At 50.6% G+C, this 19,740-nt stretch overlaps 6 protein-coding genes across 6 annotated transcripts; 3 read left to right on the top strand and 3 right to left on the bottom strand.

The window, feature by feature from the left end:
- Positions 1–860: 860 nt before the first annotated feature.
- On the top strand, positions 861–2,004 carry N7473_010746 (uncharacterized protein; the record flags this gene model as incomplete). Its single annotated transcript, XM_057156685.1, has 2 exons — positions 861–1,192; positions 1,254–2,004. The coding sequence occupies 2 exons, from the start codon at positions 861–863 to the stop codon at positions 2,002–2,004; spliced, it is 1,083 nt and encodes a 360-aa protein (XP_057005340.1).
- Positions 2,005–5,286: 3,282 nt separating this feature from the next.
- Positions 5,287–5,816, top strand: N7473_010747 (cupin domain-containing protein; the record flags this gene model as incomplete). The annotated part of the gene is made up of 2 exons (XM_057156686.1): positions 5,287–5,342; positions 5,441–5,816. The coding sequence occupies 2 exons, from the start codon at positions 5,287–5,289 to the stop codon at positions 5,814–5,816; spliced, it is 432 nt and encodes a 143-aa protein (XP_057005341.1).
- A 431-nt stretch (positions 5,817–6,247) lies between these two features.
- Positions 6,248–7,306, top strand: N7473_010748 (uncharacterized protein; the record flags this gene model as incomplete). The annotated part of the gene is made up of 3 exons (XM_057156687.1): positions 6,248–6,984; positions 7,041–7,118; positions 7,168–7,306. 3 exons carry the CDS (start codon positions 6,248–6,250, stop codon positions 7,304–7,306), a joined length of 954 nt encoding a protein of 317 aa, XP_057005342.1.
- A 327-nt stretch (positions 7,307–7,633) lies between these two features.
- Positions 7,634–9,079, bottom strand: N7473_010749 (uncharacterized protein; the record flags this gene model as incomplete). Its single annotated transcript, XM_057156688.1, has 1 exon — positions 7,634–9,079. The coding sequence occupies one exon, from the start codon at positions 9,077–9,079 to the stop codon at positions 7,634–7,636; it is 1,446 nt and encodes a 481-aa protein (XP_057005343.1).
- Positions 9,080–10,685: 1,606 nt separating this feature from the next.
- N7473_010750 (Ulp1 protease family protein) lies at positions 10,686–11,840 on the bottom strand (the record flags this gene model as incomplete). Its single annotated transcript, XM_057156689.1, has 7 exons — positions 10,686–10,740; positions 10,807–11,358; positions 11,428–11,447; positions 11,504–11,553; positions 11,607–11,621; positions 11,700–11,727; positions 11,781–11,840. The coding sequence occupies 7 exons, from the start codon at positions 11,838–11,840 to the stop codon at positions 10,686–10,688; spliced, it is 780 nt and encodes a 259-aa protein (XP_057005344.1).
- A 1,289-nt stretch (positions 11,841–13,129) lies between these two features.
- On the bottom strand, positions 13,130–18,996 carry N7473_010751 (putative Rho guanyl nucleotide exchange factor; the record flags this gene model as incomplete). The annotated part of the gene is made up of 2 exons (XM_057156690.1): positions 13,130–14,383; positions 14,443–18,996. 2 exons carry the CDS (start codon positions 18,994–18,996, stop codon positions 13,130–13,132), a joined length of 5,808 nt encoding a protein of 1,935 aa, XP_057005345.1.
- Positions 18,997–19,740: the final 744 nt, after the last annotated feature.

Consider the following 19,740-nt stretch of genomic DNA (forward strand, 5'->3'; position numbering starts at 1 on the left):
CAGGAGGAGTATGGATGGCAGAGAGACATATATACTCATTGCTGGTACTGGAAGTGGGATTACTACTACCAATCGAACACATCGTTGGTCCTTTCAATGGAATAGCATTTTATCTCAGGGGGTACTTATACTACTCATTTAACAACAAGCTGAACTAATCCTAAAATTGGCAAGCTCTGGGCAGCGTGGGTAAAGGTTATAAACAAAGATCCATGGCAACTTCAATGCAAACCATTGACAGGAAATTTAGTGTTCAAATCGCCACCCAGAGGTACGAATATCCCAAAGCACAGATAGATTGACATTGTTTGGAATACTACATACCGAAACAAGCAAGGGTTTCCTATTTAGGCAACCAACAAATCAATAACTTAAGGGATAAATATCAATCACCCTTTCATCCTCGAAAAACCAAGGAATTACCACGAACTAACAAGCATTCTCGCCGTTCAAGGCTGAAGCTTGGCAGAAGCCACAATGAGCCAATTCCGCGAGTCAAGCTTAAAGAAGATATTCTATGACCCTGCTGCTGGTCTGGTTTGAGCTTCGGCTTGCCCCGTCGTGGCGCCCTTGTGGGACCCGCTCTCATTCTTGATGTTATGGGCCGATCTCCGAGCATACCTTTGAGCTCTCTCTTGCTTTCAAATTGCCCAGATGGGAAGTATCCGCCGGGATGAGCAGCATGGGGATCGCTAATTTGGCAATGGTCATGGATTGCTTATTTGGCAATGGTCTGAGGGGGAAGGTAGAGTATTTAGTGCAGAATATTTCCGGACCTGTGTAGGTTCATTTCCTTGTTGCCCTTATCACGCCAGAATATTCGGACCTTCAATTGATATCCTGATCTCATCCAGTGCACGATGCCTTGTCGCGCAGAGATCCTCGCCCTCTCAGCCCTATTGCTGCAGGTCCTTCCTGCCGTGGCACATCCAGCTGCTGGGGGAATTCCAGGATGGTCTGGAAGCAGCAATGGAGTTGGAAACGCTGGAAACGTTGATATCAGCCCTGATGATCATGACTATGACTATGGCCTGGCCTATGAGTTTACCCACGGCCCTCAGCAGGGCGCTGGTGACGGACCGGATGACCACTGCGGCGGAGGACACGGAGGGAATGGAGGCCATGGCGGTGGTGGTCAAGGAGGAAATGGTGGTGATGGGGGTTATTTTCCCACCGTGACCGTGAGTGACTGGTAAGTTTTTATATTTTATCCAGCAGTTTGATTGGTTCTTTGCTAACAATGCCGCGTATAGCACCTCCGCGGGTCCTACGTCAACAGTCACTATCACTATTGACGGTGACGGTAGCGGCACAGCTACTATCACAGAGACTGTGAGCTCCTGCACAGCGACAGTGACAGAGGACAATGGCCTGACTCCTAATACCGTGACGGTGACCGATACTTTGATCTCGAGTGTCACCGAGTGTACCGCGACATCCACGGACATCACCACCGTGACCGTCGACGGATCTACCACGACCGAAGTTATCACCACCGCTGGCCCCACGGTGACCTCAACAGTGACAACCGGAGGCGAAACAGTAACTGAACCTGGATCCACCTCAACCGAGACTGTCACCGAGACATCAACCTCCATTGACACCACCACCATCACAAACATGCAGGTAATCACCTCGACCTCGACCGTCACGAAGACAGACACTCTCGAAGTCACAACCACGGTGACATCCGATGACTGCTCAAACACCGGCGGAGGCGGCGGCAACACTATCGACTACGGCACCTGCTCAGACCCTTATATCCTGTACGAGTACGGTCTCGATGGTCGCACCGAGTACGCCTACACCACCCGCAACCAGGCAGACTTCCCCTTCGGTTCCTCGCCGACTATCGGTAGTGTGGACGATTTGATCTGCAACCGCCTGCGCAGCCCGTGCAATGCGCCCCAGGCCACTATTGATCTCTGCTACGAGGCGGAGGATGCTGTGGCTAACCTTTCTGGCCAGGAGGCTGCTGATGTGTGGAATGCTATGATGACGTAAGTGTATTTTGGGGTTGAGCGCCGTTAGTTTCCGATATACGTGTAATTATATCGACTATGGTGCTTTGTTGGTGTTAATTTGGAAGCGAGGCGAGTATATGAATGTGGCTTTTTGCGAATGTGAAGACTAACAATATTTAATGTGTGAGCTTAATTTACTACCTTGTTTCTGTGTTCAAATTAATAGTGGTTTTGGATGGTTTCTGCTTGTTGTCGGAGAATGGACAGCAGTCAGTTATAGAAAGGCCAATGAGGCCCGTCTCAAGGTACAAAAATGGCTGAATCATTGATGAAGACTTACCGTCCATGAATCTGCTTTTTGGCTGGGAAGTTTTACGATTGAGCCTCAACCAGCAGAAATCAAGCGAATTTCTCACAATCGTGGAAGGGTCGGCATATCCTGGGAGATCCCGACCACGGAGAGAGGCAATATGTAACTATCACGGCCACGTTAATGGCCTATAAAGTCGCCTTGATCTTTGAGTACATGAATTGTGAGATGGCTTCGAATCTGTGTTGTTTGACCTTGGAAACTGTGGGGCTACAGTGTAGTTTTATAAGTTTGAATTCATGATCAATGTTTAGAATCATCTTATCAGTCACAAGTTGAATGATAGACAAAAAAATAATACCTTGACTATTCAGAAGGAGGTTTCAAATGACTTTTAGGGAAACTTTTCAAGAAATAAGAAGTGGATGCATATTTGTCGGGCGGTTTCTCTAGTCTCTAAATTCGGATTTTTAAACTACCAGCGACTGAACAAAATGTCAAATAGTACCGTACCGTGCTTTACGGACCATCATCATCATCTCAAGGAAAGGAATGTAAAAGGAGACTGGAATATCATTCAGAGACTAGAATCATAAACCAAGATACTCAATTCCAATCCCACTCCGAACCTTCTTCCAAATCGGGCCCCATGCCTCGGTCAATTGTATGTGTCGAACAATCAGAATCAGGGCTTGCGCACGGACCACACCTTATTTCATCCAACCAGGCCTTTTATTTTCCCATCTAACTTTCAACTTTCATCATGGAATGGAGGTGGGAAACAAGCAGGATGGAGGTGGTAGAAAGGGACTGCCAAATATGAGAGAGTCAACAGAGAATTCCCCGAGACGGAAGATGACTGCACTTACCATCATCGCCAAGAAGGCGGGCCACCATGCAGCCTCCGTGGAATCATTGAGCGACGATTCCCACCAACAACTGGAAAATTCAAGCTGCATTTGATCAAATTATGTGATAGGCAGATGCACTTTGATATTCGCTCCCGTCGGCCCCGTAATTCGAGCCAACATGGGTCGTGTCGGCCACTCGGCGCTCCCGGCACTTGATCCTTTCATAACCACAAATCTCAGAAAAAGCGAGTCTGTTCTCTCATCCACAGTAGAAACCAAGCTCTGCCTATGAGATGTGAAACGGCAAAGTCTGTCATGCGAATATTAGCAAGATGGAGCCAAATGTCGACTTTGGCCCACCTGCCTTGATCAATTGCCGGTGCAAAATAATATCCCCACAAAGCAAGAGCCCGAACGAGCAAAAAGAATGTAGGGAGACCAAAGGCACGAGGGAAAATCGCAAAGAGTAGAAGCTAGAAAGAGCAATGAAAACCCGTAGTCCCAAGAGCAAGGCCACCGAAAGTGAAAAGCCAAGGTCAAAAAGGCAAGAGCAACCCCCAGCAAAAATAAGAAGTAAAAGGAAGGTTCAAAAGAGGAGCAAAAGGTAGGTCCAAAAGAGACCAGGAAAAGTTCGGAGACATGCCAGAGAATAAGAGCTCCCAAGATGCAAACCAGATGCAAAAACCCGCCCCCAAAATAAGACAGACCAAAAGAGCCCAATCAGTATAATTGGTTCAACTCAACAGATGCACATACTCGGCCAGGCGTCATCAAGATAGTCGAAAGATAGAGACACTTATCGGGTGTTAAGTGTAAGTGCAACAAGGGACCAAGAGCGAAATACTTGTGCGTTGTCGCAATTCTTTCGGATGCGAGGGAAGCCCGTGTAGCCAAAAAATAGTTGCCCCACGACGGGGCCGACAAGACTCGGAGAATGATATTCGAAGTGTTGGTGACAGGCGCAGCGGCAGTTCGCCTTGCACACGGGGTCAATATGATGAGCGGCGCGGATTCTAACAAGACGGTTGTTTGAAGAAGCGAAGGATTTTCTGGTCCTGCTGGAGGGAGGTGGTTGTTACATTTGCCGCTCCTCTGCGGAGATTGGCGCCCATGTCCGAGTTCAGGCGGAGCTGGAGCTGAGAAAGCTGTTTGTAAAGAGCCCTTTCCAGAGTGGCCAGCCTTTCATCGACACGGTGGGAACTTTGTTCGATGGCTGAATTTGCCTTTCTCCAAATATCAACGGCGTTACCGATAATACTCTAGACTATAGGCTTGCTTTTTTCTGTGCGCAAATGGCCCTATTGAGGTCAGTGTGGCCCAGTTATATCTTGGAACCAATAATCGCTATTCCCATTTTACCATTTTCCCCCACACCCGCCACAAACCTACGACCCCACTGAGTACTGTATTTATGTGGTTCTCAAGTTTGATGTCTTCGTGGCTGCTGAGGTTTTAGGCGCCTATCAAATACACATGTACCATATGGTTGATATGCTCGTGAGGGAGCAGGCATAGACGCGAATCTGGTGTTTTCCTAGTGATAGGCTAGTAACTGGAAGTTCTAATTGGACTTCGCTATGAGATATTGATAAGCTTGACTCGATAACGGACGGGGTTCGCCTGCGGGCGGGTTCGACGGGACCACGGGCAGCCCGCAGATATTTTGCAGCGGGTATCGGGTTGACGGAGTCTTCCTCTCTGCGGACTGTGGAGGGGCTTTCTTGAGTTTACTTCATACCCGTATACCCCGCAATAACCTGCTGCGGATCAAGGCCCCTTTACGATTACGGGGATATGCATTCGGAATAACATTAATTCCGTATCCGATAGGCTATCAACTAAACATGACCAATCATTGGAAACAGACAAACACCAAGCGTCTCGATTTACAGTATCTTAGATTCCTATTATTGAAAATCTTAATGTCAGGTTCAGCTTGGAAATCTGCGCGCAGGTAAGAGATAACCGCATAGCCCGCATATTCCCAGACGGCAGGCGATAGTTAGCTGTATAGTCCCCATACGCGGCTTTTCCACGCCCTTAAATATGCTTTTGAATTCCACCCTCCACCCCTCTTGAAAGTTCAGATCGAACACGTTTACCTCTATCACTGCTTTCTTGAACAATATTTGAAGCGATTTTACGTCGAAAATACGTTAAAATGGCTGCTGCAAACCGAAAGGTGATTAAAATTGGGGACACCTATCAAATTGAAGGGTACGTGAACACAAAAAAACGAAAAGGAGATGTCAAAGTCCTTCTATATATTAATTTTGAGTTTATTGACTGATATATATGTCTAATTATATCTATAGGCGGCCACGGGAAAAATTCGAGGTCCTCAAGGTCTACAATCCATCGAACATACCGGGAAAATCAGTCCTGGTCCTCTCAATTCATATGGACGCAAACGCAGCCACGCCTTCTCACACTCATGGCGGAGCAGCAGCTATTGCCATGGTGATTGATGGGACAGTTCTCAATCAAATGAATTGTGACGAACCAATCGTGTCGAAAAAGGGCGACTTCTGGTATGAAGCTCCCGGTTGTCACCATGTCCGATCAGAGAACACCAGCGGATCGGAGACGGCCAAATTTTTGGCAATTCTCATTGTTGATGATGAAGTGATACAAGATGGCTTTGAGAACATTTTCGTTTTGGACGCAGAGAAGGAGGAGAACAGGGGGTAGAAGTGGATTGGGTTCAGCTCGAATTTGAAGCTCAAGTTCAATGTTTAGCAGGGCTTAGACCATCGCATCACTAAATGATTTGATCTCGATCGTTCTTCATAAGATATGTTGCTTTTGTATCTGCGCGACCAGAAACAGCCCCCAAACCCACAGTCCCTAAACCAAACCCGATCCCCCCCTTTGTAGATTTGTGGGGTAGAGAAAAGCGGCCTTGCCTAATCGGGACTAGCCCTGTCAATCATATATTATACAAAAAGCTTCGCGCTCTGCTCGCCTGAGATTGGTTGAGTTACCTATCCGTTACCCTTTCTTTTCCTTCCCGCATCCTCCCACCCAAGTTCAACTCGTTGGCCAAGGTTCCCCATACATTCAAGCTACCCTGTTCCCTTTCGACCACATATTTCTAGTGGTACCCGTTCGCAAGCATCATCATGACACTTCCTGCCAGACCGACTGAATTCGATGCCCGGTTTCTCTACTTCCGCATGGTAGGGACTAAGGTCACTACCTTTTGTGACTTCAATCTGCAACAGCCATCTGCTGTCTCTCCCTCCGCGTCTGCCATCTCTCTCTCTGTGGTTCCCCCTTCTGGGGTTTCCCCTCCGGCTGTCTCCCCTCCAGGTGTCTCCCCTCCGGTCTCGACGGATTCCTTCGCTGCGGCCCCTACCAATGTTTCCCTCTCTGGGTCGGCCCCCCTAGGGATCAGCCGCTCGTGGATCATCACGGAAAGGCTCTCGGAGGAGGCTGTTTATCTCACACAGGAAGATGCCGACGACGGCTGTGGGTCTCCTATGACAGTTGGTAAATTTCTGTGCCATCTAGAGGAGGACCCAACCCAGATAGCGTTTATGCGAGTTTATTACCAGATTCCTATCACTGGGACGGAGCACGCTCCTCCAGCTACACGAACCCAACAAGTCCAACCTGATGAGGTGTGTGGTGAGATAGAGGCATTTAAGCTATTGATGAGTCAAGGCTGTTGCTCTGTTCCACGTCTCCTTGGTTACTGCGAAAAAAAGCAAGGGGAACATGATCTCGTTCCTGGTGGCTATGTCAAATACATTGTATGGGAAAAGGTGCCTGGGGAACCTCTTACAGAGGATTTTTTCTGGAGCTTGGATCCCCATAAACGAAAGGATATCCGTGCTAAGTTCCGCGATGCCTTTGAGTCATTTCACGCAAATCCAAGATAGGAGACAAGAAAAACGCTAATACAATCATCAGGGAGATGCTGCGTTGCGGTGTAAAACCACAGGAGTCAAGAATCTCGAAGATTATCTATGATCAGTCGAGTGGCAATATGTACGTCAGGAACTCTATATAAGTTGGTACTATTTACTAATGATTTTAGTCGCATTTCGGGTTTTCGAAGAGGATGGCCTATCCGTGACAAACTCCCATGGTCAGACACCCATTATGTCGCCTACATGCTGGCTAACCCACCCGACAAGAGTGACTGGCCAACTCGCCCGGGAGAATGGGAGCTATGAAAGTTCAGCAATGTTGCAAGTTGCAGTTAGTGAGCATCAGATTGAGACTAACTCATTAATCTCCGTCAAAAGAGTTATGCCAATCGAAGGCTTTATCTTTCTGATAGTGTTATGGTTCCTAGCTAGAAATAAAGGGGGGTTTCACTGGATCTTTTGAAGTCATATTTTACAGTTGTTAGCTTCCACCAATCTTGCTTTTCAGATGAATTTAACCTTGATTGAGACTTCTTAATGAGCACAAACAGGATGTTAAATCATTTGCCAAGAATGCACAAGACTGGCTAAATGTGAGGCGTGGAATTCAATTATGTCGACGAATACCTCTTGCTACCAATCTGGTGGAATCCAGTAATTTCTCCAGGCACCATTGCCACTGTCTGCATCACGGAATGTCTCAATGCCTCCTTCTACACCATCTTCACCTACTGTCCATACACCACTTTCGATCAGTTCGGTCCAATGGTCGAATAGTCTTTCCATCCTCTGCGCGCGGTGCTCACCTCCAAATGGATGATGGCAGCCGTGTTGAAAAAGTTCTGTGAACGAGCCTGTTCTAACTAATTGACCGTCACTTACTCGCGCCCCATACTCATCACGGAAATCAGGCCGTAGCGCAAACGGAAGTAAAAGGCGGAATCCTGCCTCCTCGGGCTCAAACCTACTCCGAACTGCAGGCTCGCTATATAATCCTGCAAATATTGGAGTACCCATGCTCAAAGTCAGATCTTCATTATAATGACACTCGAAGAACAGACTTTGTAATTCCATGTTAAAGTCCACAGTTCGTCCTGATGCTGCAAAAATCAACACTGCTGGCATAGTTCCCTCGTGGTAAGGTATACGAGTGAAGTTTTGGCGCCTCGCGAATGCTTCCTTATCGTGCGGAACTTCCAGTCCAGGTGCAATAAGTTTGAAACGCGGGGACTTTATCCGTGTCAGGACCAGGCGAATAAAGCATTCCTGCGGTACAGATGCCGTATCTAGTTCTGCATCTGAGAAGAGAGCCCCAGTGATAGGGAGAAGTGAGTCAGCGGGCATACGGGACTCGACCGCGACTAGATAGCGCTCGATTGCAGCAACAGTATTATCAACCTGGGCATCGCAGTAAGGAAGCCACGACCATAACCCCTCCTGGGCTCGGTGCTGAGAGCCGCACGCTGAGAGCCCGACAACTACCTTGCCAAGACGAATCAAAAAGATCCAGTGCGTTAGAAGAGTCTCTAGTGGAAACCACATCTCCTCATGTTCGTCGATAGGCTCGACATTTTCAGAGGATCCGATGGTTAAGGGGAACGAGGCCCTATGGAGCTGCTGGTCGTAGACAACCCCGAGACAGTGCGAGTACACATCAGGCGTTGTATTATAGATTACGATAAATCGCGCCTTCCCTTCATCTTCAAGATCATTTTCTTCGTAGCAAAAACTCTCGTCGCAGGATAACATTGAAAGTCCAACAACCCAGAAGAAGAGCTCCTGGGTACAATCGTAGATCATATCAAGCCAAGCGTTCAGCGACGGATCTAGGAGCTCACGGCCTATATCTCGATCTGGGTTCCGCTCATCGCTGAAGAACCGTTTCTCTTCAGCTAGCGCTGTGAGGTCAGGCGTATCCCGTCCGTGGCGGGCCATCCAGCCATATGCAACCAGGTAATTATGTAGTCTGGCGCAGCGCTCATAGTCGAAGGTGCCGTCATCACGCGCGGGATGTTCGTCGGAAACCAAAGCATCCTCGATGCCGAGAAGTTGCTCGACTGTCATGTTTATGGGAGGCATGTCAATGGTACAAAGGAGGCAAGTTAAGGGTCACTAGCAGAGAGAGACAGAGACAGAGTCGTAGCTTGGAGAGAAGCTGCGGGTTGCGGTGCCTGGTATTTAGAGTCGTGCGCGGAGTATGTCCCGGATGACCAAAGGCAACACCTGAACGGAAGGGCGATTCATAACCTCAGTTCCCTGAGCTGGCTGCCCAAAGGGCGTTGAATGTTGTCTCCGCCGCCTGCTGTTTTGGCGCTGCTGACACATGTGCTTCACCTTTTTGTGGTGGGGCCAGGGGGTCGCCAAAAAGGGATAGCGTGTAGTGTCACGAACGTTTTTGTATGTCCTGCCATTAACCAGACCCTAAGACCATAGCCATTTCGTCTAGGTATAGATCAGGCTTTTCGTGCGGATAATGTACAGAACTTTTAGTATCGCCGACTTCGTGCCTTGTTACAGGGTGCTGCCAGGCAATCTCCGCTCCTGTTCGACCATTCTCTAGCCTAGACCCGTCCGACCAGATGAGTTGACCAGATTCAATTGCCCGAGCTGCTGCTGGAGCTTATGTAGATAAAGGCCCATCTAAGTTGATGTTCTACTCTGTCTGTGCTACAGTCCACAAGTCGATCTGTCCAAACCCAAGGGGCAGCTCAGTCAGGCTGAGAATCAAAGTGCTTGATCGCGTCTCACAGGATCACCTCCACAGAATCCCCCTATCCAGATAAGGACAAGGCTAGCATACGAAGCTGAGTATATATGGAGGGGCGGGGGGAATATTGTGAATTTGGTAGTAGCGCTTTCCATAATAACTTGAGATATCGTGCTCTTATTTCTACGGTGTCCCCTATTTGTGACTTGTAGGCGAGTATTACTGTAGAATGGCTGTGTTCTATTCTCATGGTGTGGTTGTATCTATGTAGTAGCGTTTCCTCAAAAAGAAATATCATATTCATTGCCTGGTCTATCAGAATTCTAGGAAAGCCCTTATCTCTTTGGAAACCAATTGCGGAGAAAGAAATAGCGTACACTGCGATTGATAGCCGAGTCTCGAGAGAATCTTGTACGTTGATAAATAGACCACTTCGTACGGGAGTTATTCTGGCTTCTATAGAAAGCCAAACCTAGTGTAACCTTTTCAGCTTGGAGGGAAGCTCTCCCACTTCTCCTTGGAAAGACCAAACGGAAGCTGTTTTATCCAGCCTTGTTACTTGGGTGATGTAGGAAATAACGTATTGTATCCCCAAGCGCTGTCTTTCCATGGCTTCCTGGTCATAGTTTATGACCCCTGCCGCTGGGGTCTCCAGTACCAAAACCCTCAGACAGAACAGAACATCAATACAAACAATATAGAGACACATAGCACTAATCAATTCCTACAGCTACCGAGATTTGAAAGCTCGAACACTTATATAGAAAAAAAGTATTATTGTATCAACCAAGGAACATAAACAGTGTTCAACACCCGAGCTCGAACCTCATAACTAATGCAGCGCTTGTAAGTACACAACCCAACCAAAGTCTTTGTCCATTGTGGTTACTCATTTTCTGGTGGGAAAGAATGTATGCAAAAACGAGGAAGGAAAAGCATAACAGGCATATACTCGTGACAAAACGGGACGGGACTTGTTTACTCGATGCGTGGGGGACTTCGAGATTTTTTGCCCATGGGACTTGCGCTTGCCCTGAGAATTCAAAGGTTAGTATTTGTATATCGGGCAAGTGAGGGGAATCACGGTCAGGTCGCTCACGATCGTCGGCGCTCCCCTTCCTTCCGAAATCCTTCAATAATCTTGGCCATTTCTTTGCGTGATGCGCTGGGATCGATCTTCCGTCCGCCAAGACTCATGCTGACTTTTTCATGGGCACTGGCCATGAGGAGTCGCTTTAGAAGGAGATGTCGCATGTTCATGCAAACGAAAACACCGCAATCACTTCCTCCATCTTGTTGAGGCGAGTCTCGCAAGTGTTGCCAGGCGAGCGGGCGCCCGAGAAGCTTGCTGAACTGTGCGGTCACAAACCTGGCCTCGTCATGGTTTCCGTACACCAATGAATCATAGTGGAAAGCAATACCATCGACGATGGAGATCAACAGTAATGACCAATGCGTACCACCTTCTGCTTGTGTGACGTTGTGGCAATCGTTGATGGGGAGGAAGACGTGGGTGGTTCGAGAAAAGTCAGGAAGCGCTTGGCGGAGTGTGCGCGGGTCGGGGGTTTGGAGGAGCATAAAGGACATGCTGGGTCGGAGGAGGACGATATTGGAGGTCTTGTACTGGGCAAGGAATTCGTGTTCCAGGTATCTAAAGCATCCGGGCATCAGTGTTGGGTTCGAGATTGTATCGATTTCTGGTCGTGTCGAGAGAGCTTACTCTTCCCAAAATGAGATGATCTATGCACGAGTTAGCTTTAGCTGTCAAGCCAAATAAGACTCTCTTTGAAACCCACGTTGTCTGTGAGCCAATCATTCTTAAGGCATTGCATGTCCTCTCGCGTCACTGCAACATTGTTAGCCGCTTTGTCTGAGGCCCCCGCGGGTGGATGTCCGTACAGCGAATGTCGTAGTCTGCGGCGCGCAAAATATCTCATCAGTATAACACTTCTCACCAAGGGCGACATCGCAAGGTGTCCATCGAGGACTCACAGCTCAAATAGGCATCATCCGGATTCAACTGCGCCAGTCAGTACTAACCATCAAAACCAAGACCAGCCATCCATAACTCACCGTGTCGCCAAACCGACCCCGCATCCTCCTCTGCAATTTACCCAAACCGCCATCCAACATCTTGATCTGAACCAAAGGCTCAAAGGCGAGACTTGAAAGACAAAAGACAGTGACCAAAAAGAAAAATGTCGTCACAGGAAGATCTCCCGCTGCGCCACGGCCAAGTACGCGCACCACCAAAAGACTAGGCGACTAAATTCCGAGTTCGATCGCCACAGAATCACAGTCCACACACCAGACTCAAGTCTAATGACTCCACACAGATATGAATCGATCGCAGTCACAACCGGAGAACAACGGATAAAGATAACGGCAATCAGCCAAGTTCAATTCGCGAAATGCACCCCAGTTCTGCACCAGCCGAGTGGGGAACCGGTCGGATAGCACTCCGGATTGGATTGGACGGCGCAAGTTCGGAGGGGTAGACGGGACCGTCAGCCCTATGAAGCCAGAGGCGGAGGGTAGGAGCGATATTTGCTCGGTGTTGGGCGATTCTGTGAGGTATCACAATCCTGCGCTTGGGCACCAGACGATAATCTGACTGTGAAGGTTCCGGGAACTCGGCGGGATGCTTGTGGTCGTCGCTCGGAGGGGAGGATCGACCCGCGGTCTCGTTAACCGAGGTTTGGTGCTGCGACGTGGGAATGGATGCAATAGGTATGAGGAATGGAGGAATAACGTGTATATGTAGACTCCAGAGTCACAAGAGAACTGACTCAGGCACAGAGGGAACGATCCCTGCAGAAGTCGGGACGTCGGGCTCCTGCGTCACATGTGTCGCGCTGGCGGGTCACATGATGACGACGCTGACTTTGAAGATCAAAGAATGTGAAGAATGAATATCTGGGTTTAGCGGGCATAATGAACACTACAGATGATGGCCTGTAACTCGCCCGTGCATCAGTCTAAGCTATTGAATCAATTCGATAGTGTGAACTTTAGGTATCATACAGCAGGAACAAAGTCTATGCAAATCAAAAACCGAGGTGTAAAATACTCTACATCATGGAACGCTCATTCAACTAGTCATGATAAATAAAGGGGGTATCTAAGCGTACAGGTCCGATCCCTCATTCGTATCCAGGGACCGGAGTTGATAAAACAAGTAATTGATAGCAACATCAATCAACGCAGCTTGGGGGGCTCAACCGGAGCCACAGCACATAACAAACCAGCGGAAGCAACTTAGAAGCCCTCACACAACTTTATATGGCACATGGGCCTAAGGTTAAATAAGAAGATGGTGAAAGATAAATCAGAAAATGGGTGAGGGCTCCGTAAGAGTACCCGCCAGCGCAAGGAACGGGGTAAGAAGGAGGGAAAGTACTTCGTGGCAAGCGGGGGGTGGATCAGGCCAGCTTCACGAAATGCTTGTTCCAGATCCACCCCAGAGTCTTCTCCTTCTCGGTCTTTCGCCTTTGGATCTCTGCCAATGTGATTGCTCGAGCGCCGGGGTCCATCGCGGCAAGTTCCTCGGGAGAGACATTCAGATCTTCGGTGTTCTCATCCTGGTTGCAGGCGAGCCAAAGTTCACCCTTTTCGCCGTAGACATCGAAGACAGCTCCGGACTCGTAGGTCAGGTATGGGAAACCTGCCTCGCTCCGGGGACGGTCGATGTCAAACTTGTACAGGCTGGCTGCTACGAAGAGGACTTTGGCTCCCTCGGGAAGGATCTTGGGGCCACGATGGACCTCGACCTCGTTGGGAGTGTCTGACATTGGCATGGCGGAAGAGAAGAAGCCGGAGTATCGATCAGTGGGGGAAGTTGGTGGGTTGTTCTCACTGTTCGACGCACTGATCACATCGGCAAGGAAGGGCGTGTCCAGGCTCAAACTTGGCAGACTCGGGAACGGCTCAGTGCTAGACCGCATATCCGACGAGGAGCCGGAGGTGTTGGTCACTTGCTGCAAAAGTTGGCTTCGTCCCAGGTCCGGGGTGTCTTGATAAGGTGCACGCCCGGAGAATGACGAGTCTGCACGATGACGACTGGTACCGGACTGGCTCATATTGGGAGACTGGAAGAGCTGACCAACGCCAAAGTCGGTGGAGACCTTCGGCGAGTCCTCAGCCATTGAGCCTGGGCGATGGGAAGAGCTGTTCACTGTGGAAGGGCGCCGAGGAGAGTTGAGGTTGGAAGGAGTATTGAAGTTGACCAAGTTGATGGCATCAGCCAGCAAGGACCCATTGCAGACACCGAGTGAAAGAACCTGGGCTTCAGCAAAGCTGTAATCGCTGCTCCAGTCGTTGATGATCTTGCTGAAGTCATCAGGGAAAGCATCGACGTGGGCTTCCATTCTCGTCTGGAACAAGCTCCACCACATGGTTTGGAGTTGAAGCAGATTCGTCATGACGGCTTCTGTGAGTTTACCCGTCAAAGCAAAGAGTTTGGGCAGCTCGTCTTTCAAGGTCTCATTCAAGGCAATGAACTGCTCGCCTTGCTCGGTGGTTTTCCTGTCAGGCTTATCGCCGCGGTCCTTGGCAGCCTTGAAGCGAGCATAATCGGGAAGACGCTTATTACGTTTTCTCATAACTCGCTCAGGTCCTTGGTAGAGTCGGATGATAGAATCAAACGGGTCCTGGACTCGTTTGGTGATCATGTCGAGCTGAGAAAAAACGGTTAGCAATCAAGGCAGGTCAGAAGGTATTTTGGGGTAAATCTCACATGTTCAGGCAGCGCGACGTTAACGATCTCCTGGAACGCCAGATTGAACCGACGCCACTTAGTTTCCAACTCGGCATAACTTGACTGATCCACATCGATGACTCCTTCAATGGCCTCAACATACGCACCAAGCTGTCTCATTGCTTGGTGTGTGTTCTCCTTATATATCACCACATCATTCTTGATCACATGCAGCTCTGCGAAGTGCTCGCCGAACTTCTGGAAGAGATAATCATACTCCTTGTCTTGGAACATTTCCGAAAGACCAACCTGCTGGCGCAATTTTTCTGTGCGTCGACCAAATGCCTTGGACAAGCCTGCTCGTACATCGGACTGGTTGCGCTTACGACCAACGACTTGACCCACCAGATCCGCGCGCTTTTTCATTTCATTAATTCGGACAGAAATGTCGGTGACTTCTTGCAGAGCATTCTGGAGATGGATTCGGTCCGGGTGATCGTTGGGAGTCGAGTCCAAAAGCTCGGACAAGAGAAGCGGATACTTCAAAATGCGTTGTACAGGTTTGACAAGGAGGGAGTCGAGATCCCACGCAGTGGTGAGATCTGAAGCCCACTCGCGACATTCATTCAGCCAGATCGACACCTTCTGGTTGCGCTGGAGAACTTGGAGCTTTTTGTTGGCAGCTTCATGATTCTTCAAATACTCGGTATACACCTTCTCCATCTGGGCCATGTGAAGGATGAAAGCTTCTCCAATGGCGGTGGCACGGTCTTTCTCAAGATCAGATGTGCCCGAGTCGGCAACATTCTGTTCATCAGCTGTATCGGCAGAACGATTGTGACGCGCACTGCGCTTGCTGCTCCAGCGCTGAGACTTGGGCATAATGTAGACACTGCGAGCAGCTCTCTTCAGCGTGTCCTGGAAGTTGAATGAGAACTGTGCAACCTGATCGGAGTTGGCGAACAGAATCTTAACATCCTCCACAGAGAGATCCAAACAAGATGAAGAGGTGCCTTTGTAGATATCATCGACCACCTTCATATCTTTACCAAATGTATATTCGGTATCAACGAGCTCCTTGATGACATTACGGCGTTTCTTCAGACGTCGCTGCTCGGGCGAAGGAGACTTGCGCGGCTCAGCCCGCATGGATTGTTCGGCAGATGGCGCCAGAGATGTCGCAGACGAATCCGCAGCATTAGGTGATTGGGCATTGTCCACTCGGTGAAACAAAGAATCTTCACTACTCTCAGCGCTGTGGGTAGGGCGCAATTGTGGCACGTCGGGAAGGGCCTTGTCCTTGATGTGCAAGTCATTTCCAGAGTGGAATGTGTCGGCAGGAAGCTCTGCAGGTCCACGAGCCGGCGGCTGAATATTGATAGATAGCCCGAGGCCAGAATCATGGCTCCTCGAGGCCTCTAGTTCAACTGCGGCTGTTTGGCGGCGTGGAGTGGGCACACCAGCAAGAGTAGCGTGGCCATTCTCACTTCCGGGAGTGATAGCCTCTTCTTCAGCGGCAATCTGCATCCAATCCATGATCGATGGAGATGCATGTTCCCAGTCGCTTGGTCCAGCCAAAGTTGCCGACGGGGAGAGATGATCTGATCTTTGGTGGTCCGGTCTTGGTAATTCCTGGAATCCTGGCATAATGTCTGCCACTGGAATTTCCTGGAATCGGGGGACGAAGACCGGATCATCTGTCAGGCTGTTACTGTTATTGTGATTGTGGGCTCGAGGCGGAGCAACAAGAGCCGTGCGGACAGCCGGAGAAGGTAGGCTGTTCATATGATTGCCGGTACTGGAGTTGTTGTTGTTCGCTCTGCCTCGGGTCAATTCCTCCAGATAGAGCTGAGTGACACGGCGAGAGTCCCAGCGGCCTTGTTTGGCCAGACTGGGGGGTGTGGAGAAAGCATGACCGGACTGTGACTGCTGCGAGGACTCAACGGTGTCTGGTCCCATCACGCCAATGTCTGTTTGAATAGGAGACGTAGTGTCCTGCTCATCGAAAGAAGGTGGGCTTGTCGAAGCTGCAGAGCAAGACTGAGTTGCTGGTTCCGTCGCCTGGTCATCCTGCAAAGCTGCGTCATCTCCACTTTCCTCACATTGTTCATCACAGGTGGAGGTCTGATTGTGGTGAACGGACGAATCCCATGAACTCAAACTCCATCGGTTCTGTGGGTGATCGGTTGTTTGAACCTGCTGTAAAGGCGCGGATTGAGGCTCTTCGGTATCTGTGCTGCTGCCAGAACGCAAGTACGGGGACTCATGGAGCATAATCTTGATCGAGGCCTTGTCGTCGTTCTCCGATAGACTGCAATCCGGCTCGTCACAGGAATCGCTACTCGAACTTGATTCACGGATTTGCATAATGTGGTTTAACAGGGTCCGATGAGACAAACTGGGCTTTCTCTCAAGTAAACCAGATTGAGGCTCGGGGTCAAACTGGGTGACGTGGGTATCGCTTGAGCCGGTTGTCATGGCCGATTTGGGCTCGATGTCATCTGCGTGATTCTGATCAGGCGCCGTATCACGTGGTTCGCGATGAATACCCTCTGGATTTCCCAATGTCGGGGAATCCATCGTCGTGTGCGGCACATTGTTGTCTGTCACATTGACCGCCGTATTTAGGTGGAGTTGAGGGACGGTGCGTTGGTGCTTGTCCCCGTCGGCAGGAGCACTGACCGACTGAAGTACCACTGTGGTCATCTCTGCGGAGGGCAGAGCGTTATTATTAACCGTTGCAGCACTGGGGGTTGTCGCTTGGTCATCCGTTGGAGTGTCGGCGTCTGCGTGAGCTGCTTTTTCTTGTTCTCGAGCACGGCGTCGAAGTTCAGCAGCGGCTTCCTCCTTTCGCTCATTCTCTTGGACTGTACGATTGAAAGCTTGTTGGATTCGTTGTCGACGAGTTTCGAAATCCACGTTACCCAATTCGGGCAATCGTCGTCGTGTGCGAGGGCTGTGCGGTGGTTCCAAATCACCAGTGGACTGTTGTTGTAATGTTGATATCCTATCGCCAATCCGGGAGCGCGGAGAGATCGGCCCACCATGTGAGATGGGCTGCCGAGGTCGAGAACTGCGCAATGGCGGCGATTTCTTCGGAGGAGGAGCGGCGATGTATGCTTGGAGAAGCTGACTTCGTTCGGGAACCTGGGTACGGCTTCGGCCGATCGTCATATCGCGTCTGCCACGCCCCGTCATCGCAAACGAGGCGGGTCCCGTTTCCGCCATGCGGGGCGGGCTGTCCTTTCCAGACGGTTTGGGAAGGCGGCTGCTGCCCTTCGGAGCCAGAGGAATGGCGGAGGACCGACTGCTGAAGGTCGAATTCGAGGTCGGTGACTGGCTCTCTGGGCCGGAAGCAGCTGGCAGACGCTGTGATGAGACAGGAATGCGGGATCTGGAATTGGGGCTGCCGGGCGAACCATCGCCCGGCTTTGTCTGCCGCAAGGGCACTGAAACCGCCATGTCGGGATCCCACGGATCCGCAAGGGGCTCCCTTGGGGGATTTCCAGCCAAGTCGCTCCGAGCTCTGCGATGATAGCTGTTCGCACCGTTCGACCCAATCTGCACTGCTTCCAAAGAGCTTGTCTGCCCCAGATACCACGCGGTTGGCGTTAATGGCGAGCGAGCCGACGATGGCTGGGATTGGTCGAGGAATGCTGGATTGGGACTCGGGAGGCTCCCTTCAGAGCCCCGGCGCTTAATATGGGCAGGGATACCAAATCCCAAGTTATTCAGCTGAGTGTTCACCGACAACAACTCCCCAAATAGTGGTCGTCGAGGGTGCGATTTCGGGATTCGCTGGAAGAGTGGAGGAGGGATCACAGGTTCCGTACTTAATGGATCTTGTCTAGGGCGCTCAAACTCCGGTGACGAAGGTGTTGGATCAACCTGCAGCCTAGGCGTGCTCGTTACGGAGACTGGCGGTGGAGATTCGCCCCGCAGATGACGCCGTCGCGGCAAGGCTCGTGAGGGGTGGTCGGTGTCAAAGCTGCCGGAAGGACTTGCGGCCCGTGAGGTAGTTCGAGAGTTGGTAGGCAAGGGAAGGACCTCGTCGGAGGTTTGGTTGAATTTGTTGATCAGGTCTTTGAAAGAAGTTTGTCGGGCTCTTGAGGAAGTGGAAGATACCGATGCTGACGGACCTCTCAACGCAGGCGAATCAGACGTCGACCGATACGTTGGCCGTCTAGCGCGCGAATAGTCTAAATTGTCTGTTGGCAGCGGGGACACCCTGTCCGTTAGGTCGCTATAGCCAGTTGCCATCCTTGCACTTGTCACATTGTCGACCCCGGTCTTGCCATCGGTTGCCGCGGGCACACCTTCACGCCGATAGAAATCGTCCGGGTCTGGAGAGTCACGGCCACGCAGGTCCGGGTGTGAATGTCCACCAGCGACAAGAGGGTTGGTGGGGTCGAAGCCTGATCGGAGGGAGGTATACGTGGAGTTCGAAAGGGACGGAGCGATCGGAGAGGCCTCAAAGGATGAGGCGCTGTGGCGAGCGGATTGGCTGAAGGTGGGCGCAGAGGATTGACGCCCAAACGGAGGCGGGTCGTGATTCCGAACACCAGATGCCTGTTCGACACCGCTGCCGGACATTTTGCATGTTCCAGGCCAAAGCGACGTGGACTGATGCGTTGGCCCGGGGTGGACGGAATGGACGCCCAACAGGGAAATGTCGCAGATGGGAGTCGACGACTCAGGCTACAAAGCAATCGCTGGGTGGCGCACCCCCATTCAGCAGCATGTTCGAGACACCCAGTCCACGAGAATCGAGATCTCGAGGGTCGAGAGTGGAGTGGGAGAATTAAGAAGGGGAAATAGACACCACAGCAGAGGAGGGGGGGAGGGGATCTTGAAGTGTATTATTGTCCGAGGCGAAGCGACGATCGCGAAGCGGTGGGAAACCAGATTGATGGAGTACGGAGGGATCGGCCGATGAGCTGTGCGAGAGTGACTAGACCTGACGAGCGACTAGGGAGCCCTGGGGGCGTCAGCGGGAACAGCCCGGACAAGGTTGAGGGACGAATGAGAGTTGGCGAGACGATGAGCGGCACTGACGTTTGTTCGTCTCTTCAATCTGGTGGTACTAAAGTGTCTCTGTTTTCTGATAGGCACCAGACGGAAAGAGGGGGGGCCAGCAACGGGATTGATAGGGCAGACTGCCGGGCCAGATCGTTAGCTTCGGGGGGCCGGCTTAGAGGGGGGGCCGCTTGCTGAACTGCAGTGTCGATCGCCAGGTCTGCAGAAAGAAGAGCGAAAGAGAGATGTGATAAAGTAGAATAGTGGAACAAGAGTTGACAGGGAACAGGCGGATGAAAAAAGGTTCGAAGGAATAAGATA

This window comes from Penicillium subrubescens (genome assembly GCF_028828155.1).
Source record: "Penicillium subrubescens strain IBT 31985 chromosome Unknown utg000007l_segment0_segment0, whole genome shotgun sequence".
Classification (NCBI taxonomy): Eukaryota; Fungi; Ascomycota; class Eurotiomycetes; order Eurotiales; family Aspergillaceae; genus Penicillium; species Penicillium subrubescens.